The sequence below is a fragment of the Oncorhynchus mykiss genome, chromosome 27 (genome assembly GCF_013265735.2).
Source record: "Oncorhynchus mykiss isolate Arlee chromosome 27, USDA_OmykA_1.1, whole genome shotgun sequence".
NCBI lineage: Eukaryota > Metazoa > Chordata > Actinopteri > Salmoniformes > Salmonidae > Oncorhynchus > Oncorhynchus mykiss.
Genome location: NC_048591.1, coordinates 12,814,495 through 12,841,005, shown reverse-complemented (window position 1 = coordinate 12,841,005; position 26,511 = coordinate 12,814,495). Strand labels below are relative to the sequence as shown.

The following is a 26,511-nucleotide window of genomic DNA, read 5'->3' as shown; positions in this document are numbered from 1 at the left end:
CAAACCCACAACCTTAATCTGCTCCAGGGCCAATGGAGGATTCTTGCATTAGGCCTAGTAGTTTGTTTAATGCCATCGAATAGCTTCAGATGATCCATGCCCACAGCCCCCACCTGCTCCTTCTCCTCTTCCTCCTTCACTAGCTCTCGTTCTGTCTTTTCTCCTTGTCTTTCCATTCCCTGTGCTCCTGCGCCCTACCATCTCCCTCCCTAACCCCCCTCTCTGTCCCTCCCTCCCTCGCCCTCTTTCCCTCCCTATCTCTGCCTGGCATTGCAACAGAATAAGCTCCAAATAGAGACAATTTCTATTTTTTTGTGTGTTTTTTTTGGTGAAGCATTTTTGCTTCCATTGTCGGAAGAACCTGTTAAACGTTAAAACAAAATCTCCTTTGTGAATCTTGTGAAAATGTCCAAAAGCGCCTGTGTGTGGCTCTGCTGGCCTTGCCCCCCAGCCTCTTGTCATCGTGTCCTCCCCCCTCAACAGCCTGCATCTGGTTGTTAAATGAACACCCTGTCTGTGCTTTCATACAATGCCCAGTGACTATGTAAAAACATTATGCCCAGAACCCAAAAAGCTTATTCTTATTTTATCATGGTTTCTCTCTCAACAGCTAATGACAAAAGCCAGGTTTATTTGTTTGAAGTACTATTTGAAGTACTATTTGTATCTACAGTGATCAGTGTGCACCAACATGTGAAATGATAAGTTATTTCTCGGAGGGAAGGGTTGTCACAACCGTCCGCACACAGACAACTGAGCAGCTTGCTAAACAACCAACAGAGATGCCATTTGAAGTGATGCTACTGTATTGTTGTTGTTGTTGTTGTGGAGGAAGAACAGCCCCTTTTATACTGTACGTTCATTAAAGTCGCTCTTCCTTAAGTTTGACTTAAGTTTGACCAATTCTACAGTGTTTCTTTCTGTAACCCCTGGAGATAATATGTTGATTGGGGAAAGGGGGTAAGTCAGGAGGGGGGGTGGGGTTCCCTGGTGCCTTTACCCACAAACCCCCTACATCCCCCCTACCCTCCCTCCCTCCCCTCCCCTCCTTCCTCCGACAGTTACCATGGCAACAACCGATGGGCAGAACAAGGAACGGTGTGCTCGTGAGCTCTGATTCGAGCTGAGGACCAGCTGTAGTGAAGACTACAGGCAGCTTGACTACCCAGGAAGCTGAGAAGAAACACCAGCAATAACAATGCTACCAAAGCAGGCTGGAACTGTCTGCTGTCATCTATGGATGGAAGCCAGATGAAAAAATCATTCTACACCCAGGAGAGAGAACCTGTTGTATAGACTGTTGCAGACATGGTTGATCTATGATAGACTCTTATTGATAACCACAAACACGATTGATATATATAAACTGGGTGGTTCGAGCCCTGAATGCTGATTGGCTGACAGTCGTGCCTAAGAACAGCCCTTAGCCGTGGTATATTGGCCATATACCACACCTCTTCGGGCCTTACTGCTTAAATATAACAGACACTAGAGAAGTCCTTTTCATTAGGTGATGGCTGAAGAAGCCACCCATACACAAGAAGCTGTGATGAGTCAAAGCTGGCTTGTTTGCCCCATGATTTCAATGTTCCCCATGTGATACTGCTGTGTAATCCTCTTAAAGGGCTCCCTCTTTCCCCCGTTGTCTGGGCTTCTGCTGCGGCTTTACCTGGCCTCATCCCTTTAACTCTCTCTATAAAGCATCTCCCTGGTTTCCTCATGCCTGTCTTGTGACAGGCTGCCAAGGTTTATCATCAATAGGACCTGGTTGACTTGACTGCAGGCCATTTGGCATATAGCCCACAGCTACGTCTTGCTTCAGGTAGGGTCAGAATCTTGGCTGTTTAGCTAATACTGTATCGACTCTTCCCAGAGAATCCTGGGCCTATTTCCTCTGCCGCTCACACACGTCCACACACGCGCACACACATGTCCACACACTGGTTGTGCGTCAGGACAACAGCTTAATCCCAGCAGGATGAGACTCCAGACATGGAGGAGAACTAAAACAATTGAGAAAGAGAGAGGGAGAGAGAGAGAGAGAGAGAGAGAGTGGGGGGGGGGGGGGGGGGGGGCTGCAACCTTCAATCCAGGTTATTTGACAGCATCTCACACGCAACCATAAATACTGTATATACTGGCACACACACATACATACTGTATTTAAAACATCCCCACCAACACAGACACATACCCAGTGAAGCATACACTCAAAATGCATGATGCAAAAATATTTAGACAGTAGTGATATAGAGTTCACCCTGAGATGGAGCCTGAAAATCATCCATCAACTTTAGAGAGCACGGGAAGAACACAGGAATGTCAGACAGTATAGACACAATCATCTTTGTAAAGCTTGTGTGTGGATGGCACTCTGTTGCCAGGGGAGCGGAGGCCCTCTGCTCCTTCTGTCACTGACTGGAATGTGACAGAGATGGAGGAGGTCCAGGATAGCCCTCAAGACCGGAACACACTCTCTGTGGCAGAGCCTGTACACACTGCTCAGTGTTAAGTGTGTGTGTGTGTGTGTGTGCGTGTGAGAGTGTGAGTGTCACTGGGTGTGGGTTTTGGTGTAGTTTGGCGTGTTTGAGAGAGATATAGAGCCAATACTATATGTGTGTGCTGGTGGAGAGAAGAGAATGATCCTGTCTGTGTTTTTTGTGTGTCTCTCGGTCTAAAGTCAGAGCCATACGGATGTAAATCTCATCCGTAGACCTCTGACGTGAGACAGTACCCACTCATCCTCATCCACTTCTCATCAAGTCCTCGCCCCACACTCACAATATCCACAATCTCCTCCTCAATATCCCAGTGCAGCTGATCAGCACTGAGAGACAGACTGGGGGCCGTGGCACACTGGTGTCCTCTCTCGTTGGACACAAACAAGACTGACTTGAGCTGGTGATTTAATTACACACAGCACAGCAGTGATTAATCCCTATTTACCACTTGAGTAGCTCCAAGTCCACTCGCAGCCTCACAGCAGTCCTTCACAGCACCACAGAGACCTCCACTCCACAGTAATCAACTGATAACAGTATAGGTGTGCAATAGGGCTGGCAACATAGCCATCAGAGCCGAGCGCTGGGTTTGGGAAGGTCATGAGGTGTGAGTTAGGAAAAGAGCAGCAGTCAGAGATCGGGATGGGAGCACGGCTGTAATCCACATTTAATCTTCTGTTTTGGACAATCCAGGGCCTGCGAGTGTGGCCCCTGCCAAGGCCAAAACCCAAATCACTCTCAGTCACACATGTTGGAAGCATTCTTCACTGACTCCCAGCCACACACACTCCTCTATCGCTCCTAAATGTATTCTAAACATGTGCAGTACTGAGAAGTATTCTAAATCTATTTTAAACATGTGCAGTACTGAGAAGTATTCTAAATCTATTCTAAACATGTGCAGTACTGAGAAGTATTCTAAATCTATTCTAAACATGTGCAGTACTGAGAAGTATTCTAAATCTATTCTAAACATGTGCAGTACTGAGAAGTATTCTAAATCTATTCTAAACATGTGCAGTACTGAGAAGTATTCTAAATCTATTCCAAACGTGCAGTACTGAGAAGTATTCTAAATCTATTCCAAACGTGCAGTACTGAGAAGTATGCAAGGACCCAGACGTTCTGATTCACAAGACATTTCCCATCACGATTGATGTGTACAGTTAGTGAATCAATGTAAGTAATAACAAATTGCTAGTTGTTCATTTGAGTTTGATAAACATCTACATTTTGGGTGAAGGTTGTGTGTTTACCAGTTTATAGGTTGGAATGTGTGCGTGTGTTTGTGTGGGGGGATTATATGTATTTATGTTTGTGTTAGTGTTGCTTTGCAAAACCAATCTCCTCCACCACAGTATTCTCTAGAGCAGGAATTCCCAAACTGGGGTACGCAATGCCGTCGGGGGTACGCAATGCCGTCCGGGGTACGCAGTGCCGTCGGGGGTACGCAGTGCCGTCGGGGGTACGCAGTGCCGTCCGGGGTACGCAGTGCCGTCCGGGGTACGCAGTGCCGTCGGGGGTACGCAGTGCCGTCCGGGGTACGCAGTGCCGTCGGGGGTACGCAGTGCCGTCGGGGGTACGCAGTGCCGTCCGGGGTACGCAGTGCCGTCGGGGGTACGCAGTGCCGTCCGGGGTACGCAGTGCCGTCCGGGGTACGCAGTGCCGTCCGGGGTACGCAGTGCCGTCGGGGGTACGCAGTGCCGTCCGGGGTACGCAGTGCCGTCGGGGGTACGCAGTGCCGTCCGGGGTACGCAGTGCCGTCCGGGGTACGCCAAATAAAAATGTGATTCACATTTTCTTTTAATAAAATCTAAATATTTATTATTTTTTTAACTTTTTTTTTCTCGACATTTTCAAACAGTCCATTTATATTTTCCAACAGGTCTATACATTTAGTAGCTTCGTTTCACTGCCAAAAATAAAACAAAATAATCTAGTGTCCAGCGAAATAACAACATAATGTCAAATACAGGTAGCTTAGTCAAATAATTAACATCCAATCACTTATTATTTACCGTTACTCTCTCGCGGGAATTCAACTATGTAGCCAAACGTAGCTGCTGCTCATGTTGGTATCTGTACTGATGGCACAAAAGCCATGACAGGGAGACATAGTGGAGTGGTAACACGCATGCGAGCAGTTGCTCCCGACGCTACTTGGGTACACTGCAGCATCCACCGAGAGGCTCTAGCTGCCAAGGGAATGCCTGACAGCTTGAAAGATGTTTTGGACACTACAGTGAAAATGGTTAACTTTGTTAAAGCAATGCCCCTGAACTCTCGTGTATTTTCTGCACAATGCAATGGTACGGGCAGCGACCATTTAACACTTTTGGTTATCAAGGGAAAAAGTATTGACACGTTTTTTTTATTTGAGAGACGAGCTTAAAGTTTTCTTTACTGACCATCATTTTCACGTGTCTGACCGCTTGCATGATGAAGGGTTTCTCACATGACTGGCCTATCTGGGTGATGTTTTTTCTCGCCTGAATGATCTGAATCAAGGATTACAGGGACTCTCCGCAACTAGCCTAGTGGTTAGAGTGTTGGACTAGTAACCGAAAGGTTGCAAGTTCAAATCCCCGAGCTGACAAGGTACAAATCTGTCGTTCTGCCCCTGAACAGGCAGTTAACCCACTGTTCCTAGGCCGTCATTGAAAATAAGAATTTGTTCTTAACTGACTTGCCTAGTAAAATAAAGGTAAAAAAAAAAATAAAAAAAATAAAAAAAAAAAATTAAAAAAAAAAATATATATATATTCAATGGGCGGGACAAAATTGAGAACCACTGGGAACCACTGGTTCTAGAGCAGGGCTTCCCAACCAGGGGTACTAGGACCTTGGCCTATCCACAGTGGGTACTTGAAAAGACTCAGGAGTCCACAGGGTTACTGGTAAAATGCACATGAGGGGGTACTCAGGGCAGAGCAACAATCAGTTGGTGGTATAATAACCCATAAAGGTTGTGAACCACTGCTCTAAGTAAACTTGGGATGGCCACTGCTCTAAGTAAACTTGGGATGGCCACTGCTCTAAGTAAACTTGGGATGGCCACTGCTCTAAGTAAACTTGGGATGGCCACTGCTCTAAGTAAACTTGGGATGGCCACTGCTCTAAGTAAACTTGGGATGGCCACTGCTCTAAGTAAACTTGGGATGGCCACTGCTCTAGAGTGATTGTATAATTTATCAGACTCAGCTTTCACTAAGGTGTGATGCTCCGATCTGTCTCTATTCCCCATCTGAGGCCTAAGGAGATCAGACACATTAAACTACTGCTCTCTCCTAGTGTGTGTGTGTGTGTGTGAGAGAGAGAGAGAGAGAGAGAGAGAGAGAGAGAGAGAGTGTGAGAGAGTGCGAGTGAGAGGTTGTGCATGTGCGCACGTATGCGTGTGCATGTACAATACACATCCCAAGTGTTTGTAACACAATTTGCTTGGAAAGAGTGGAGATCAATTCAGTATATTATTGCCAGTCAAATGGCCTCTCTCTGTCTCACTCTCTCTCTCTGTCTCACTCTCTCTCTGTCTCACTCTCTCTCTGTCTCACTCTCTCTCTGCAGCATGGTGAGTTGAATGCTGAATACTTAATGAAAGATAAGTGAATGTGATAGGTGGAGTGTGAAGTCGTTGTCACATTTAGCATGTGGTTATTCATGTTTGGCTGCTAACAGTGTGTGGCTTACTCAGTTTTGGCAGTGGAAACATTTGCCTGAGAGTGTGAGAGTAAATATAGCATCCGCACCTCAATTTGCTCACCCTTGTGTATGTATGTTTGGCCATCTGGCTGTATGTCTGTGTGTGTGTTGGGGTATGAACTTGTGAGTCAGACGAGGATCTGTATCACAAGTGTCTGTTTATGTTTGTCTATTTGTGTTGGAGGGAGCATGGCGCATGTCGCTTATTGGTCTGTGTAAGGTGTTTCACTGGTGTGTGCGTGCGTGATTAAGTATATATTTGTGTGTGTTTGTGTGTGTGTTTGAGTGAGCTGTCTGGCTCGCTCATCCGCTCCTATCACTTATACTCAACCAAACACAGCAGCTGCTGCTGCCAGCCCTGAGGGACAATGTTGGACACAGTGGACAAACACAGATACACACACACACCAATGCCATATCTCCCCATGCCCTTATCATGCCTATAGCCCAAACATTGCAGCAGAATGATAGGATGCAGGTTCTGTTCAGAGAGAGAGAGAGAGAGAGAGAGAGAGAGAGAGAGAGAGAGCGCAAGCACCATACGTCACTGTAGAAAAGCATTGAGAGAGGTGGTATAAGACAATGTGTCAGAGATGTATGGGATAGATATGATCTGCACCAGGTGCAAATCAATACCCACAGGCACTTGATCCGTCTAACTCTCACAGTTAGAGCGAGAGCGCTGGTGCCTTTGTACAGTCAGTGGATCTCATTATGAGTCTATGGAAGCTTAGAACAAAGGGAAAAGGCTCCTAACAAACTGATACAACCTTTCATATGCGTCTTGCTACGTCAGATAATGAAAGCTCAATGTTCTGTTGTTGTTGAGAGCCCAATGCTGGTGTGAGGCCTATACGACGAGGCCTTTACTTAATCTATGACAAACCATGGTATGGCTCTTTGAGAAGGCTGAATCTATGGCTCCATGACTGTTTGAGGTGTTGACATGGGTTAAGATTGTAAGATAATAATTGAGTGGCCTAAGAGTGGTCTGGGACACTGTGTCTATTCTAGTCTTTCTCTTTGAGTTTTACGGTCATTTAAGGTCAGTCTTACGGTCATTTAAGGTCACTCTTACGGTCATTTAAGGTCAGTCTTACGGTCATTTATAAACCCATGTTAGTCATAAGTGCTGACTCATGGACTGAACCCTCGTTAACAGCCCAGCCTCTCAACAGCCAGATTCACTGACCTCTCCTCTGTCGGCCTGAATAATCTTTCTTAACCCTCTTTTTCCACTCTTTTTCTCCATCCCTCTTTCACTTTCTCTCTCTCTCCTCTCTCTCCTCTCTCCTCTCTCCTCTCTCTCCTCTCTCTCTCTCTTAATATTCCTAATGGTCTGTTGATTGTTTACCCAGCTGTTTGGGACAGTAAAAAGTAGAGTGCTGCAGCTACAAACCTCTTCTCATCTATCTGTTGGTAAATATATACATCTAATGTACAATTAGCTTCGATTAGCGAAGATGGAGGAGACTGAAACGAAAACATATTCTTAAAGTACTCTACTTTCTCTTTCAAAATATAGTTCGGTGAATCGTGAGTGACTCCATCATTTGTAACAAGTTTCAATACAACATATTTGGTAGCATTTCTATGCTGAAGATTGAAAAAAAATGGTGCATTTTTTCTCATATTCCATCCAGTTCTCTTTATTTTTATAATATATTACACTGGATCTTCCTTGAATAAGTTCCTCCATTTCTTTTTGTTTTTTCTCTAACTTATTCTGTGTCTCTATGGCACAGTTTTTATTGCTATCTAACTGTACTGTTAGTCCTTCAATTTCCTTTGTTAATATGGACTCTTTTGACCTAAATTGCTTTTGTTTTAGAGATGAGTACTGAATTGCATGACTTCTAAAGGCACATTTAAAAGTGTCCCATACAATATGGGGATCTTCTGTACCTATGTTATGTCAGAAATACAATTTCCAATATCCTCGCCTACGTGGAAATTCCGTGAGAATCACATTTATTTCTAAAGCCATTTTTTCATCAGCCGATGTCACAAAGTGCTATACAGAAACCCAGCCTAAAATCCCAAACAGCAAGCAATGCAGATGTAGAAGCACGTAAGCATGTAAGAGTAATATATATGCCAATTATGTGATGGTCTGACCGCATTCTGTCCCCCATCAACACTTTTTAAACTTTTGGTGCCAGAGAGAATGACATAAGAGAGTAGTCAAGACGACTAGCCTGATTAAACCTCCGCCATGTATATCTCACTAGGTCAGGATATTTAAACCTCCATATATCCACTAATTCCAATATATCATTGACATTCATGATTTCCTTAAGTGCCTGAGGGTGATAGTTTGAAGTGTGATTTCCTTTACGGTCCATGTAGGTATTTAAAACCATATTAAAATCTCCCACCATAATAATAGAGTATAGTGTTGCTTGTAGAGTTTATATATTTTTAAATATATTTTCAAAGAAGCTTGGATCATCATTATTTGGACAGTATATATTAATGAGCCAAATCTGTTTATGGTCCAATAACATATTTAAAATCATCCATCTACCTTGAGGATCTGTTTGGACAATTTGCACATTTGGATCAAAATTACTGTTAATTAATATCATTACCCCTTTTGCATTTCTTTGCCCGTGGGAGAAATATATTTCGCCCCCCCAGTTCTTTTTCCACAAACTTCATCTAAAATTGTTGAATGAGTTTCCTGTAAACAATAGACATTAGATTCCTTTTCTTTTAACCAGGTAAATACTGATCGTCTTTTTGTAACGTCTGCTTCCAACTCACACTCACCTAGATCCCCTGAACGCAGCTCACTCTCCAGATCCCAATCACCTGAATTCTGATCACCTGTTCACACACCTGTATGTCATTATCACACACTATTTAGTTCAGTTCTTTGCACCCCATCACTGTGAGGTATTGTTTGTTTTGTGACACACTTGTATTTAGAGTGCTGGGTTGCTTGTAATTTAATCGTCCTGTGTATGATAGTTTTGCCTGCCTCACTAATGATGCTTATTCCCTGCCTGTACCTTAGCCTGTTGGATTTCCTGCTATCAACCTCTTGCCTGATCTCCCGGACGTCATTACTAGCCTTTTCCCTGCCTGTACTGTTGCCTTTTTGGACCCCCTGTGTATGACCTTCTGCCTGCCCTTGGACCCAGTTACCTGCCTCCTCCTGTTGTCCTTTACAACTAAACACCTGCTGCGCCCCGGCGCTGTAACCAGCTCTCTGTCTCCCATCGTGTTCATTACTTTTCTTATCTGCTAAGCCATTACAATTATAACTGGCTATACTTATTTCACCAATTACCATAATGAGACACAAGTTTCAATTCTATTTATCATCATATGTTTGTAAACTCACCATTAAAAAGTAACATGATGATTGAGTTTCTATATAGCTGTGCCATGATATTTGCATTGCTACTAAGTAAACCTCCAATTGGTCCCCACTATTCCACCTGCTAAAATCCCTCCTCATCCCAAGTTGGGTTGTCATCCCAATGCCCGACAGACCACCCCCAACCCCCCAGATCCCATGGCTCCGGAGAGACCGTGACCCATCCTTCGAAAAGAGCACACAGTGCCACCCACAGAACAGAAGCAGATCAACCGCCAAATGCATTTCCATCACCCTCACTCGAACAATTATTGTGATTCATCCTATATTGTCCCTAACATCTTTTACTCCCTCGCAACAGTTGTGGGATATATATATATACACACACACACACACACACACACACACACACACACACACACACACACACACACACACACACACACACACACACACACACACACACACACACACACACACACACACTCAACCCCTTTCCCCCACAACAACCATAGACTCAGATTCTCAACAGTTGCACCACCCCAGAGCCCAATTCAAGAAAGGTCTTGATTTACAAATGCATATACAGTCGCAGCTGTATGAGAAGGCCTGCAAGACTGAGCCAAAAAAAAGGCAGAAATGGGTAGATTTGATTAACCATTGTCACGTCCTAGGTGATGGAGGTCAGATATACCCCTTTCCCATGTAACACCCACAACATGGTCCCCCGTAGTGACCATATTCCCAAACATCTCCATGCAGTCAGACCTTTGATTTTGTGCCACCATGGCCCCAATAATATGCCCCCTCTCTGAATGTCCGAGTGTGACCCCCTCGCCATGGGTTACTGCAGCTAGTGTTGCCAGCACTGCCGCTGCCTGGGTGGGGGCACCCCACCGGATAGGTACAAGGTCGTCAGGGTTCTCTTTAGCATCTTTAACAATTTCCTTTTATGTTATGCTCTCCCATCAGGGGGCTCTGGCTTTGCAGGACCAACCTGCCAGACTGGCTCTAAATCATGAGGGGACGCATTGACCGCATTTAGGTTGCATACAGGCCGCTTACAGCAGGCCCATAAAACAAATAGGAACTTCTCCTTAGTATCTGGGTCATTCAGGTGGGTGTCTAGGGTATAGGGTTGTGGACCATTCCCTCAATATAGGACAATAAATAAATAAATTAACATTTACTTTAAAAATGTAGCTCCACATGATAGGACAATAAATACATTAGATGTATAATTCATTATAAAATGTATATCCCTCATCTGCACAAAACTGAAAGCTCTCTCGCAACCCCTGCTCACAGACATACATTGGTTCTGGGATATGCAACCATTTCCTTTCCCTGTCACTTAACGCCACACTTTACCCAAACACCAAAAAACACACACCACACCATCCATCTCAATACATCCACACATACCCACATACTGCGCCTTCTGTCTGCTGTGTTTTTTATCTCCACCATGTTGAATTAGTGCTTTTGTGTTCCAATTAGTTATATTTGAAGATAGATAGAAAAGCTAAACTCAGCAAAAAAAAGAAACGTACTCTCACTGTCAACTGTGTTTATTTTCAGCAAACTTAACATGTGTAAATATTTGTATGAACATAACAAGATAGCCATGGAGAATAGCCATGGAGTAGTCTTTGTGTCTCTGAACAATTGATTAACAATATACAGTTTGCAGAGCTAAGCGTTTCCCTTTCAATCTATTTTCCTTGAAAATTGGACACAGAACTTTGCGCCGTTCTGCAATTTCCTTCGGGAACTGATCATTCATGCCTATTTTCGTGCCAGCAAGTCATTTAACCAGGCTTTTAACCATTATTTTATCTTCAAAGAAAGCAAATTTGGCAACGATTTGCCGTTCATACCTCTGCTCGAAGTGGTGTACATGTTTGAGTTGGATTTTGTCAATAGCTTCGTGTCGGATCTGAAGCGCTGTAAGGAGGAACTCTCTAACTACACATTTAGGAACTTCTCCTTCTTTCCCTTGGATACCTCTAAGTACCAAATTATCTCTCATGGATCTAGTCTGTATGTCAAGTAAGGCTTCTCTTAGAACGATGTTCTCCTTTTAAAGTTCATTAACTTCGGTTGCAATCTTATTGACTGAACCTTTTAGCTTGTTTGTGTCTTTCTCCAATGTCGCAGCTTTTTGTCACTCATCCCGAGGATCGCCTTCAACTCTTTTATATCCTTACTGACTAGTTCAAGTATACCCAGTTTGTCATTTATTGATTTTAACAGATTGGTTTCGACCTTTACCTTTCCCGGTGGTGAAAAGATTAAATCGTCTGTGTCTGTAGAAGAGTCACGTTTTCGTCTTGAGATAGGTTCCCCTGTCTTACTCTCTGTCATGTTATGATAGGTTCCCCTGTCTTACTCTCCGTCATGTTGAGATAGGTTCCCCTGTCTTACTCTCTGTCATGTTGAGATAGGTTCCCCTGTCTTACTCTCCGTCATGTTGAGATAGGTTCCCCTGTCTTACTCTCTGTCATGTTGAGATAGGTTCCCCTGTCTTACTCTCCGTCATGTTGAGATAGGTTCCCCTGTCTTACTCTCCGTCATGTTGAGATAGGTTCCCCTGTCTTACTCTCCGTCATGTTGAGATAGGTTCCCCTGTCTTACTCTCCGTCATGTTGAGATAGGTTCCCCTGTCTTACTCTCCGTCATGTTGAGATAGGTTCCCCTGTCTTACTCTCTGTCATGTTGAGATAGGTTCCCCTGTCTTACTCTCTGTCATGTTATGATAGGTTCCCCTGTCTTACTCTCCGTCATGTTGAGATAGGTTCCCCTGTCTTACTCTCTGTCATGTTGAGATAGGTTCCCCTGTCTTACTCTCTGTCATGTTGAGATAGGTTCCCCTGTCTTACTCTCTGTCATGTTGAGATAGGTTCCCCTGTCTTACTCTCTGTCATGTTATGATAGGTTCCCCTGTCTTACTCTCCGTCATGTTGAGATAGGTTCCCCTGTCTTACTCTCCGTCATGTTGAGATAGGTTCCCCTGTCTTACTCTCCGTCATGTTTGGGTGTTGCTTGTTTTGCTAATATTTGTCAATACATTTCTCTAGTCTTAAGATTTGTTTTGCGTTGTTATCCAGATTGAAGGTTTTTACCCACCAGATTGTGAAGTGCTAATATTTAGTCTAACTTACCGATATTGAATATTGCGTTTTTATCTTGAGGTGATCTACATTGCTGTGTTCAGAACGCCATCTTGCTCCTGTCACTACTCATTAAGTGTCTGGCTCAACCTCTTCTAATCTTGGTGACCTTGTTGTGGTGTTTCACCAGGACATCTGGATACAGCCAGTCAGACAGACCCCCATTGAGAGAAAAACACTCAGAATGTAACACTTGTGTATAGGAGATCTTACACCTTTTCACAGTGACATGGTTTATCCAAACACGCATCCACACACTCGTACACATAAGACAAGGGTTTATCTGTATGACTTTAACAGTGATGACAGGAAGATTAGCATTAAAGGATTGTAAGTTCGGGAATAACAGAAAGAAAAGATGAAACGTGTGAGAGGAGGATTGGGTTTTGGGAGGAAAGAGTGAAAAGAGGGTGGGATTGGCACGCTGGAGAAGTTGGCTCTGCACGGGTGAATCCCGGATTCAACTGTACCGGGCAGATGGCATGGTGGCGGTGGGCTTATGGTATGGGCAGGCATAAACTACGGACAATGAACAGAATCAGATTTAATATTGCAGATAGATTTTAGCTTCCATCAATGTAATTGTCTGCATAATTTCCAATCCCATATATATTTTATTGTAAGTATGTACATATACATACAGTACTAGTCAAAAGTTTGGACACACCTAGTCATTCAAGGGTTTTTCTTTATTTTACAATTTTCTACATTGTAGAATAATAATGAAGACATCAAAACTATGAAATAACACATATGGAATTATGTAGTAACCAAAAAAGTGTTAAACACATTTTAGATTCTTCAAAGCAGCCACCCTTTTCCTTGATGACAGCTTTGCACCATATTGGAATTCTCTCAACCAGCTTCATGAGGAATGCTTTTCCAACAGTCTTGAACGAGTTCCCACATATGCTGAGCACTTGTTGGCTGCGTTTCCTTCACTCTGCGGTACGACTCATCCCAAACCCTCACAATTGGGTTGAGGTGTGAGGTGTGTTTTGGGTCATTGTTCTGCTGAAAAACAAATGATAGTCCCAAGTGCAATCCAGATCCAATGGCATATCGCTGCAGAATTCTGTGGGAGCCATGCAGGTTAAGTGTGTCTTGAATAGTAGAGGTAACTATGGGTCTTCCTTTCCTGTGGCGGTACTCATGAGAGCCAGTTTCATCATAGCGCTTGATGGTTTTTGCGACTGCACTTGAAGAAACTTTCAAAGTTCTTGACATATTCAGAATTGACTGACTTCATATCTTAAAGTACTGATGGACTGTCATTTTTCTTTGCTTATTTGAGCTATTCTTGCCACGATATGGACTTGGTCTTTTACCAGATAGGACTATCTTCTGTATACCACCCCTACCTTGTCACAACACAACTGATTGGCTCAAACGCATTAAGAAGGAAAGAAATTCCACATATGAACTTTTAACAAGGCACACCTGTTAATTGAAATGCATTCTAGGTGACTACTTCATGCAGCTGGTTGAGAGAATGCCAAGAGTTTGCAAAGCTGTCATCAATGCAAATGGTGGCTACTACAGTGCATTGCGAAAGTATTCAGCCCCCTTGAACTTTGCGACCTTTTACCACATTTCAGGCTTCAAACATAAAGATATAAAACTGTATTTTTTTGTGAAGAATCAACAACAAGTGGGACACAATCATGAAGTGGAACGACATTTATTGGATATTTCAAACTTTTTTAACAAATCAAAAACTGAAAAATTGGGCGTGCAAAATTATTCAGCCCCCTTAAGTTAATACTTTGTAGCGCCACCTTTTGCTGCGATTACAGCTGTAAGTCGCTTGGGGTATGTCTCTATCAGTTTTGCACATCGAGAGACTGACATTTTTTCCCATTCCTCCTTGCAAAACAGCTCGAGCTCAGTGAGGTTGGATGGAGAGCATTTGTGAACAGCAGTTTTCAGTTCTTTCCACAGATTCTCGATTGGATTCAGGTCTGGACTTTGACTTGGCCATTCTAACACCTGGATATGTTTATTTTTGAACCATTCCATTGTAGATTTTGCTTTATGTTTTGGATCATTGTCTTGTTGGAAGACAAATCTCCATCCCAGTCTCAGTCTTTTGCAGACTCCATCAGGTTTTCTTCCAGAATGGTCCTGTATTTGGCTCCATCCATCTTCCCATCAATTTTAACCATCTTCCCTGTCCCTGCTGAAGAAAAGCAGGCCCAAACCATGATGCTGCCACCACCACGTTTGACAGTGGGGATGGTGTGTTCAGGGTGATGAGCTGTGTTGCTTTTACGCCAAACATAACGTTTTGCATTGTTGCCAAAAAGTTCAATTTTGGTTTCATCTGACCAGAGCACCTTCTTCCACATGTTTGGTGTGTCTCCCAGGTGGCTTGTGGCAAACTTTAAATGACACTTTTTATGGATATCTTTAAGAAATGGCTTTCTTCTTGCCACTCTTCCATAAAGGCCAGATTTGTGCAATATACGACTGATTGTTGTCCTATGGACAGAGTCTCCCACCTCAGCTGTAGATCTCTGCAGTTCATCCAGAGTGATCATGGGCCTCTTGGCTGCATCTCTAATCAGTCTTCTCCTTGTATGAGCTGAAAGTTTAGAGGGACGGCCAGGTCTTGGTAGGTTTGCAGTGGTCTGATACTCCTTCCATTTCAATATTATCGCTTGCACAGTGCTCCTTGGGATGTTTAAAGCTTGGGAAATATTTTTGTATCCAAATCCGGCTTTAAACTTCTTCACAACAGTATCTCGGACCTGCCTGGTGTGTTCCTTATTCTTCATGATGCTCTCTGCGCTTTTAACGGACCTCTGAGACTATCATAGTGCAGGTGCATTTATACGGAGACTTGATTACACACAGGTGGATTGTATTTATCATAATTAGTAATTTAGGTCAACATTGGATCATTCAGAGATCCTCACTGAACTTCTGGAGAGAGTTTGCTGCACTGAAAGTAAAGGGGCTGAATAATTTTGCACGCCCAATTTTTCAGTTTTGGATTTGTTAAAAAAGTTTTAAATATCCAATAAATGTCGTTCCACTTCATGATTGTGTCCCACTTGTTGTTGATTCTTCACAAAAAAATATAGTTTTATATCTTTATGTTTGAAGCCTGAAATGTGGCAAAAGGTTGCAAAGTTCAAGGGGGCCGAATACTTTCGCAATGCACTGTATGAAAAATCTCAGATATGTTTAGATTTTTTTAACACGTTTTTTGGGGTTACTACATGTTTCCATGTGTTATTTCATAGTTTTGATGTCTTCACTATTATTCTATAATGTAGAAATTGTAAAAATAAAGAAAAACCCTGGAATGAGTAGGTGTGTCCAAACTTTTGGCTTGTACTGTATATATATATTTTGTATATATCTTTTCCTTTATTATGTTCCCCTAACCCTACCACTCCTCCCCTAATTGGACCAAACTAATGGACAACAACACTTAGGGTTCTACTTCGCAAGTGTCGCAGTGGTCTAAGGCACTGCATCTCAGCGCTTGAGGCGTCACTACAGACACCCTGGTTCAAATCTAGGCTGTATCACAACCAGCCGTGATTGGGAGTCCCATAGGGTGGCGCATAATGGGCCCAGCGTCGTCTGGATTTGGCCGGGGTAGGCCGTCATTGTAAATAAGAATTTGTTTTGAACTGACTTGCATAGTTAAATAAAGTTTACATTTATACATACTATATACATTTTACAGACACAATGTATTTTACACTAGTTCTCTTTTTTGAGTTTTTAATCTCATCCTTCAGCTACCCTAAACCCCTCCCATCTATCTCTGAACACCATCCAGTTTAAATTTTTATTTGCCATCTATTTTTCAACTGTGCTGTGATGTTTCACAAAAGCTCTGAACCTTTCCAATTGCATTTTATCTATGGCTATTTGAGTGCCCAGAGATACCGTGACGAGATCCTGAGGCCCATAACCGTGCCATTCATCCCCCGCCATCACCTCATGTTTCAGCATGATATTGTACCCCATGTCGCAACGATCTGTACACAATTCCTGGAAGCTGACAATGTCCCAGTTCTTCCATGGCCTGTATACCCACCAGACATGTCACCAATTGAGCATGTGTGGGATGCTCTGGATCAATGTGTAAAACAGCATGTTCCAGTTCCCACCAAATCCAGCAACTTTGCACGGCCATTGAAGAGGAGTGGGACAACATTCTACAGGCCCCAATCAACAGCCTGATCAACTCTATGCAAAGGAGATGTGTCACGCTGCATGAGGCAAATGGTGGTCACACCAGATACTGACTGGTTTTCTGATCTGTGACCAATTGATGCATATCTGTATTCCCAGTCATGTGAAATCCATAGATTAGGGCCTAGTGAATTTATTTCCATTGACTGATTTCCTCATATGAACTGTAACTCAATAAAACTTTTGAAATTGTTACATGTTGCGTTTATATTTTTGTTCAGTGTAGTTTTTGGAAAAAACATTTTTAAAGACTGTAAAATCACCAGGAATTCAGCAAAACAATAATAATTTAGGAAGTCTGTTCCCAATTATTCCCACAAATAAAATAAAAAGAGGTATGTGATTGTGTCTCAATGTAAGAGATATAACGATTGTTATTTTCAAATACAATCATCTCCTTTTGGTGTTCTTAGGTGTTGTCAATTTAAAGTGGAAAACGTTTTCTAATTATTTTCCAGCCCTACGACCATTCCCTCCGATCTAGTTGCCTACCCCTGATGTAAGGGGAAGAAGAGACTGTAAACACTCTAGGGGCCAATGTATCTGAAATGAGGACGGTAATAAATAGACCTGTGGGGGACTCCGCAAGGTACGGGCCCTCTAACGCACGCACGCACGCACGCACGCACACACACACACACACACACACACACACACACACACACCGATGTGCTCTCTCAGTGCTCTCTCCCCTAAATAGCCATTACCTCACAGCTCCCTGACTCCAATACTCTCACTGGAGCTGAACACAGACCTGTGGAAGCCCTCACACTGATTCAACTGAACGATCAGTGGTTAAAAGAAGTCGGAGCTACATGGAGCCATGCTCCAGCAAAGGGAAAATCATATTTTTATCCAAAATAACATGTCCATCCAACTCTAAACAATCACTTTATCCAACTAAAAAAAAAGTATGTTTATCCAACTCAAAAAATTATATTTATCCAACTAAAAAAATGATGTTTATCCAACTCAAATGACTGCACTGAAACGTGTTTAGATGACCTGTACTTTAGTATAAGCTATGTGTTTGTGTGTTTATACACTGATTCATGTCTACCATACACTGTAGATGTGTTTGTGTGTTTATACACTGATTCATGTCTACCATACACTGTAGATGTGTTTGTGTGTTTATACACTGATTCATGTCTACCATACACTGTAGATGTGTTTGTGTGTTTCTACACTGATTCATGTCTACTATACACTGTAGATGTGTTTGTGCATGTTTGGAGCACAGGGGGTCTAGTCCTCTTCCCCTTCCTCATCGGTGACACAGATGCATATTGATTTCAGAGAGCCTGCTGAGAAACCATGCTGACTGACAGTACAGGAAGAGAACATGGTACACACACACACACAAACACACACACACACATACACAACAAAGACCCCCAATCTTTTGCTCACACACATATGCTGCCCTTCTAACCCAAAGCTGCCCACGCAGCAAAAGCACACAAACAGTGTGTACTATATTATGCTATGTCTAATACCCAATGACATTGCCCTGAGGCAAGGCACAGAGAATGCCATGCCATTGAGGCTAGCTCCTCTACCAATAGTAAGTATGGTAGACCCTGTTTCTGGAAGCCATAGTTTGGTCTGGTTGTTTCAGCGCTACTATGATTAATAAGTAACTACAACAAATCCATCAGGTAAGAATATCATACTGATTGGTGTCCAACCACATGGTTTCCACCAGGTTTAACCTGACAGGAGCATGGGTTCCCTCGCATGGGTTCCCTCGCATGGGTTCCTCGCATGGGTTCCCTCGCATGGGTTCCTCGCATGGGTTCCCTCGCATGGGTTCCCTCGCATGGGTTCCCTCGCATGGGTTTCATTGCATGGGTTCCCTCGCATGGGTTCCCTCGCATGTTCCATTTCCTACTCCTTTATCCAAGTCTAACCCAATTTAAAATAATAAGTTAATCAAATTGTATCTAATAATAATTTGATCTAACTCAAAACAATATGTTTTACCAACTCCTACTCCCCTTGTCAGTTGCTGTCTACAATGTTTTCCACCAACTGTACAACGTGTTCATTAGTCATGAAGCTGGGTTATAGCCAAGACATTATGATCTCTGCCTGTTTTGAGGATCTTCCTTCCAACAATGGGTATCAGTGTCGAGATCAGAGGTTGGTTGTGGCCAGTGTTCAGTCACGCTCTCTCCCTCTCCAGCCTGCATATCAATGGAAGGAAGCCACTATCTGATCTCAGCCAGGAATTGTATTTATAATAATATGATAAATCATATGCACACACACACACACACACACACACACACACACACACACACACACACACACACACACACACACACACACACACACACACACACACACACACACACTGCATTGGGAAAGGAGTGTGGCATCTCTCCTGCAAATGTACACAAACACATCTGCGTGTGTTAATACTAATGCGATTAATGTGATTTGTATTGAAAAGCAGCCAGTTTGTTTTCGAGTCGTCCCGAGGGAATGCACAGTGGCATCACCAGGGGGAATAAGGGAGCCATGATGCTTCCTTCCTTATTTCCTCACATCTTCAGACAGTGACCAATGAAGAGCCCCAAACCATAGTAGAAGGACCAATCAGAGACTTGTGCTCAGGGGGATTCCCAGTTTCCACAATGTTTCTAAACAGCGATGATACCAAGGTCAGATGTCATGTCATGGAGAGCCATCGCTCTTTATGGCGGCTGAACGATAGTGAATATTAGAAAAAAGGGTGCCAAAGGGTTCTTAAGTTTTCCCTATAGGAGAACCCTTTCTGGTTCTAGGTCGAACCCTTTTGGGTTTCAAGTAGAACTCTTTGGAAAGGGCTCTACATGGAACCCAAAAAGGTTCTACCTGGAACCAAAAGGGTACATCCTAGAACCAAAAAGGGTTCTTCAAAGGGTTCTCCTATGGGGACAGGTGATGAACTCTTTTAGGTTCTAGATAGCAATTTTCTTCTAAGAGTGTAGCAATGGATGAAAAGCAAACATGACCAAATGAGTCGGCTACAGAACAGTACAGACAATTGCTTTAACTCTAACTCCAATAAGCCCTCTTGCTGAAGTTCCTATTACCATCTTACCCTTTAATACAATTGCCAGAGAGAGAGAGAGAGAGAGAGTACACTGGTTCTGTAAACATATAAATATAACTACTAGAACAGACACTAGAATGTGGAAATCAGAACAATTACTTGAAAAGGGGATTACCGTTCTAGTAATTGTATTTCTATGACTAACCGGCCTCTGCAGACTAAAGCAATGGCGCCTGCCTCTGTCTGTTACAGTGTGAATAACACTTTGCTCTCACTCCTTCTAGCGTGGGTGACTAATTCAGATGATCAGTGTGGATCATGAATGAGTAGGGGAGGCGTGATCATTCATAGCACTGCTACCAGATACAGGCTGACTGGTCTGTCTCCTAATGGAAGCACACATCTGGGGAAGCCAGGGGTCAGGCAGCCAGGGGTCAGGCACTACACATATTACACTCTAATTCTATAGTGCTAGTCCTAGAGGAACATTCATATAGACATATCAATGGACACTGATTATGATAGTGTTATGTGTGGGTTATGAATGTGTTATGAAGTGCTTATGTAGGTACCCTTCAAACAATGTGTCACCCTATAATGAATGTGCTGAATAGCTGATAATGTAATTTATACACTCAAAGTATCTAATATTGTATGACAAATTATGGACCACCAGCTTTTGGGCCCAGTACTGTATTATGAAGTAGACTCTCTCTCTCTCTCTCTCCCTCTCCCTCTCCCTCTCCCTCTCCCTCTCCCTCTCCCTCTCCCTCTCCCTCTCCCTCTCTCTCTCTCTCTCTCTGTCTCTCTCTCTATCTCTGTCTCTCTCTCTCTCCCTCTCTCTCTCTCTCTCTCTCGTTTCACTTTTAAGCCTCCACTACATTAGGACAACCAATGACATAAGACCCTCGCAATTCATTTGTGATATAATTCAGAACACATATGTAATATAATGATATACTAACTCCCAATCTAGATATGAATGAGATGTATCTTTACTCAGTAACAACATGTACATCCCAAATGACACCCTATTCCCTTTATAGTATCCTACTTACGACTATGGTCCATAGGGCTCGGTTCAAAAGTAGTACACTGAGTGTACAAAACATTAGGAACACCTGCTCTTTCCATGACATAGACTGGCCAGGTGAATCCAGGTGAAAGCTATGATCCCTTACTAATGTCACTTGTTAAATCCACTTCAATCAGTGTAGATGAAGGGGAGGAGACAGGTTAAAGAAGGATTTTTACGCTTTGAGACAGATTGTGTGTGTGTGCCATTGAGGGTGAATGGGGCAAGACAAAAGACGTAAGTGCCTTTGAACAGGGTATGGTAGTAGGTGCGAAGCGCAGCGGTTTGTGTCAAGAACTACAATGCTACTGGGTTTTTCACGCTCAACATTTTTCCGTGTGTATCTAGAATGGTCCACCACCCAAAGGACATCTAGCCAACTTGACACAACTGTGGGAAGCAATGGAGTCAACAATGGACCAGCCTCTCTGTGGAACACTTTCGACACCTTGTAGAGTCCCTGCCCTGATGAATTGAGGCTGTTCTGATGGCAAAAGGGGAAGGTGCAACTCAATATTAGGAAGATGTGGATAGGCAAGCCAAATGAGAACACTTTCTACTGCAGTCTTGGAGCATTCATTTATCTTTATGCAGATGTCAGGGAGGACCAATGACCACACTGCCCATAATGAGGACACAACCAACCCTACAGCCTTCTGTAGTGACTTCCCAGAGGACTAGACACCATAGCAGAGGACTAGACACCATTTCCTGTTGCATGCAGCTCTGAGAAAACAAGCTCTCTGACGACTACCACACATAGAACATCACACTCTATCAAAGAGTAAGAGAAAGTGTGAGAGAGAAAGTAGCGAGAGAGAGTGTGTGTGTGTGTGTGTGTGTGAGAAAGAGAGAACGAGAGAACGAGAGAGAGAGGAGAAAGTGAGAGGAATGGACTGGACGAAAGTCAAACAAGGTCTCTGCATCCTCGTGCTGTTCTAAACTCTGACAGCTGAAGCCCCTCTGACCAATGTCATCACTCCTCCCCCTCGTTCTCCCCCCTCCATTCCCACCCTCCCATCATCATCCCATCACTTTGTCGACAGGATTTAAACAAAGCCTCTCAGCTTCTGATCAGCCACTTTGGACAGGAAGCCACAGACTCAATCAGACCATTTTTGCAACACATAGAGATGACACGCAGAGGGGAAGCTCCATTGAGAGCCTCAAACTGACCATACAGAAGAGAATATCCTCGCAATAAGCCCCTTATCCAATACCTAGCATCATCCCCATCAAAACCAATAGAAGATAGTGCCCTTTGCGGCCAACAGCAGAGACATTGACTATCAATCTGCCCATTTAAAATGGTAATGTAATGTTTTATTTAATTTTTGTTTTATTTTAATGTCATAGCCATTGTGCTTGCGATTGAGCCTTCGGAATGGAAACCAAAGACAAATTGAATGGGACAGTAAAGCTTTTGAATGTCATGTAATTTAACGTCTAGATCAGGCAAATTCAAATCTGGACTTTGAAGCCAGTTCCACGCTGATTTTCATTCTTTCCCACTAACCAGGGACTGATAATGACCTGGGACACCAGGTGCGTGCAATTAATTATCAGGTAGAACAGAATCGGCAGTACTCTGGACCTGCAGGCTCAGATTTGAATACCTCTGCTCTAGATATCAGTATGCTGCTTACCTTCCGATCATGGTGGAATGCTGCTGGACGGCAGCCTCCAGAAGGCGCTCCAGGATGGTCCACTCCCCCATGATGGCCGTGGTTACTCCTCTGGGTACAGGAACCCCGCTGTTGGCCCTCACTCTGGGCTTTGAGGTGCCCTAGGCCCACGTGCGTCTACCCACCGGAGGGGAAGAGAGAGCGCTGCTGCTGGGTGGGACTGGGGGCCGAGGGCGTCCTCTACTACAGCTCACTGGGCCCCCATAGCTGCCTGATGGACATCCCTGGACCCCCGCTGCGCTGACCTGAGATGACTGGACGGGTGCTTCTCTGTATGCCGCTGTGCAGACGCACACATACAAACTCTGTATCTGGTGGCAGAGTTGGTGTCCCTGTTTTCACTTGTTCTCTCCTCACGTGGGCTCTCTCTCTTTGTGAACTTGCCCTCTAGGTGTACCTGGCCTCTCTACCTATCTCTGTCTCCAGCTGCCCTGCTTCTTTCACACAGACAAACACACACACACAGCTGCCCCTGCTCGCTACCACAACACACGTAGACACACTCTCTCCCCAGCTGTCGTAATCCCTCAGCCACTGTGCTATGTCTGATAAAACACCACCCAACACAATGAAACCAAACTCACACACTCTAAATGCCCTGCCATGCACTGAGACTTACAGTGTGCAGGAACAGTGATCCATCGCACCCAGTCTCACAAGCACACTCCTTCACGCTCACACACTCGCACTCGGTCCTCAACAGTCAAAGATCAGCGTCTGTCTTCTCTCTCCACTCCTCCCTCATCCTCCTCTTCCCTCCCTCCACTCTGTCTCTCCTCCGTCCTGTCTCTCTCTCCTTCCCTGTGGCTAGTCTTGTGCTTCTCTGCCTCTCTCTCCCTCTCCCTCTCTCCTCGTTGTGTTCACACCGTCAGCGGTGGAGTAGTATAGCTCTCTCTCTCTCTCGTTTACTCTCTCGCTCTCCCCCTCTCACTCTGGCAGAGAGCGAGAGTGAATAAGGAAAGCTCCTCACTGGTTTCTCTCAGCGTGCTAGAGGAATGATAGCTCTTCTTCTTCTCCCTCCCTCTGCTGCTTCTCTGCCTTAATCTAGTTTCCCCTCACAGTTTGACACTCTCTGTCTCCACCTTCTCCACCTGCCCACTCCCTCTCTCTCTCTCTCTCTCTCTCTCTCTCTCTCTCACTCCCTTTCTCTTTCTCTCTCTCTCTCTCACTCCCTTTCTCTCTCTCTCTCTCTCTCTCTCTCTCTCTCTCTCTCTCTCTCACTCCCTTTCTCTTTCTCTCTCTCTCTCTCGCTCACTCTCTCTCTCTTACTCTTTCTCGCTCACTCTCTCTCTCTCTCTCGCTCTCTCTCTCTCTCTCTCGCTCTCTCTCTCTCACTCTCTCTCTTACTCTCTCTCGCTCACTCTCTCTCTCTCTCACTCCCTTTCTCTTTCTCTCCCTCTCTCTCTCTTACTCTCTCTCGCTCACTCTCTCTCTCTCACTCCCTTTATCTTTCTCTCTCTCTCTCTCTCTTTCACTCTCTTTCTCTTACTCTTTCGCTCTTTGCCTGCAGGCACCCGGCTCGTGCGTGTGTCCAGAAGATTAGAGAGAGGAATCATCGCTCTGCACATCCCTCCATCCTTCGCTCTGTTTATCCCCTCCTCTCTCTCATCTCTCAGTGTTCCACTCCAATTACAACACAACCGACACACAAACCATTTCCCTTTATCACTCTCATCCTGCCTTGCTTTTCCTCCATTTTCCGCACCTACTGGCGTGACTGGTCAACCTTCCTTTCCCCTTTTCTACCTCTCCTCTCATCTCACCTTTTGTGTGTACACAGAGCGTTCACATTGACAACTGTGTTTATTGGCACTGGCATGGTGTTGGGGGATGTAGAAGACTGTCATGGTCACCTTCGCTGTTGTGGCCACCCTCAAATGCACCCTCAAAAGCAAACACTTGCTAAGTCTGGTGGAATGCGAACATACAGATGACCCCACACAAGACTGAAGGCGTATGTGTGTGTGTGTGGGTGTGGGTGTGTGTGTTGGAATTAAAGAGAGACAAGATTTAACAAAGAGATTTGACGTTTGAAGCAGCTTGCAGTTTCTATATTTGACATTTGGAGAAACGTGGAAAAAGTCTAATTCTGCAGTGACTTTGAACCTAGACCAGATGATGCTCTCTCTCTCTCTCTTCATGCATAACCCTTTCTAAGCAGGAAATTACATCACAATGGGAGTGGAGTGCCCGAGGCCTTTACAAGGTGTATATACTAGTGTGTCTGTGTATCATCAGCTGGACACCAGCACAGACGCCGGACTGGGAGGACTCATGGAGAGCAGTCACAAGGATCCAGACCCTTATCCTCCCTGGTGAATACAGACGTGGGATCTGACTTGTAAGCTACTGTATGTACACAGTTCATATCACTATGTTACCCATCCTCTCACATTCATGGGAGCATCCACTGTGAGGTTCAGGTGAAGATTAGAAACACCTCCCAAGAGAAAGGTCTTTGACATAGTCATGTCCTGAACGAGTGAGTTATGGTCAGTATCAGTGCAGTCGGTAGGGGAGGGGATGAGGTATTCCCCACTCACCTTCACTATTCATGTGTCGTTGAGATAGGAGAAAGGACAGCTTGAAGACCGGTATATAGGACTATAGGTGAGGAGACTGATGGTTGCTGGCTCAGCACACCGATGTGCTCGGGGAGCCGTGAGACACACTGTAATGAAGTGATGCAGGTGAACAGTGAGAGCGTTCATAATGTGTACCGCTCGACTCCACTCACGGCGCACCACAGTCATCTACCTCATGCTAAGGCAATCTGGCTCCATCAACGGCTCGCACGTGAGGTGAGGGAGAATAGGAGAAAAACATGAAAACCATCGCTCTCAAACACACCTAAATCGGAACACTGAAAATGACTGACGGTCATGGTGAACCAAAATGAACACCAAGATGGCTGGTAGCATTGACAGAATAGATTAAACGAGAACATTATTGTCCATTGCATTGTGAAATAGAAATGTGCCTTTTTACTCCTATTGCTGTCAACGGCCATAACATAGGTAAGGTTTACTGTGGGCACAGTCTCAGAGCCATCAGTGTGTTGAGGGTAACTACACTGTGGGTAGGGGCAGGGTAATGTGGGCCCTGGATGGTGCCTGGCTGGCAGGCCCGAGGAATAGCGGTACGTTTGGTCACGTAGTGTAAATTAAATGGACTCGCTGTGTGAAAAGGGGGTTGACAAAATGTTTGAATGACTAACCTTTCCCCCATACAAACATATGTAAGGGCCCTCAGTCAAGCATTACATTTCAAGCACAGATTCAAGTACTAAGACCAGGGAGCTGTTTGTCAGCCTCATAAAGACTGATTGGTAGACGGGTAACAATAACAAATAATATATTGAATATCTCTTTAAGCTTGGTCAAGTGAATAATTATGCTGTGTAGGACGGGTTAAACCATCCAGACACATCAAAGGTGCAGTCGTCCTTCTGAACTGAGCTGCAGGACAGGAAGGAAACTGCTTAAGGATGTCACCATGAGGCCAGTTACTCCACAATAATAACCTACATGACAGAGTGAAAAGAATACAAAATATACTGAATATGCATATGTATGCAACAAGGTACTAAAGTAATACAGCAACTAAAAAAACTGAGCAAAGGAATACACTTTTTGGCCTAAATGCAAAGCCTCATGTTTGGGGCAAATTCAACAGAGTAACTGCCTCATTTTCAAACATGGTGGTGGCTGCATCATGGTACGGGTCAGGTATACCAAAGACTGGAGAGTTTTTCAGGATGAAAAGAAACAGGATGGAGCTAAGCACAGGAAAAAC

At 44.1% G+C, this 26,511-nt stretch overlaps 1 protein-coding gene across 1 annotated transcript in view; it reads right to left on the bottom strand.

The window, feature by feature from the left end:
* Positions 1-23,820, bottom strand: part of LOC110507577 (gap junction delta-2 protein) — a 38,116-nt gene extending 14,296 nt beyond the window's left edge. The window contains exon 1 of the mRNA XM_021587648.2: positions 22,678-23,820. Within this exon, the coding sequence (XP_021443323.1) occupies positions 22,678-22,748 (71 nt within the window). The 5' untranslated portion in view covers positions 22,749-23,820. The remainder of the gene's footprint in view (positions 1-22,677) is intronic.
* Positions 23,821-26,511: the final 2,691 nt, after the last annotated feature.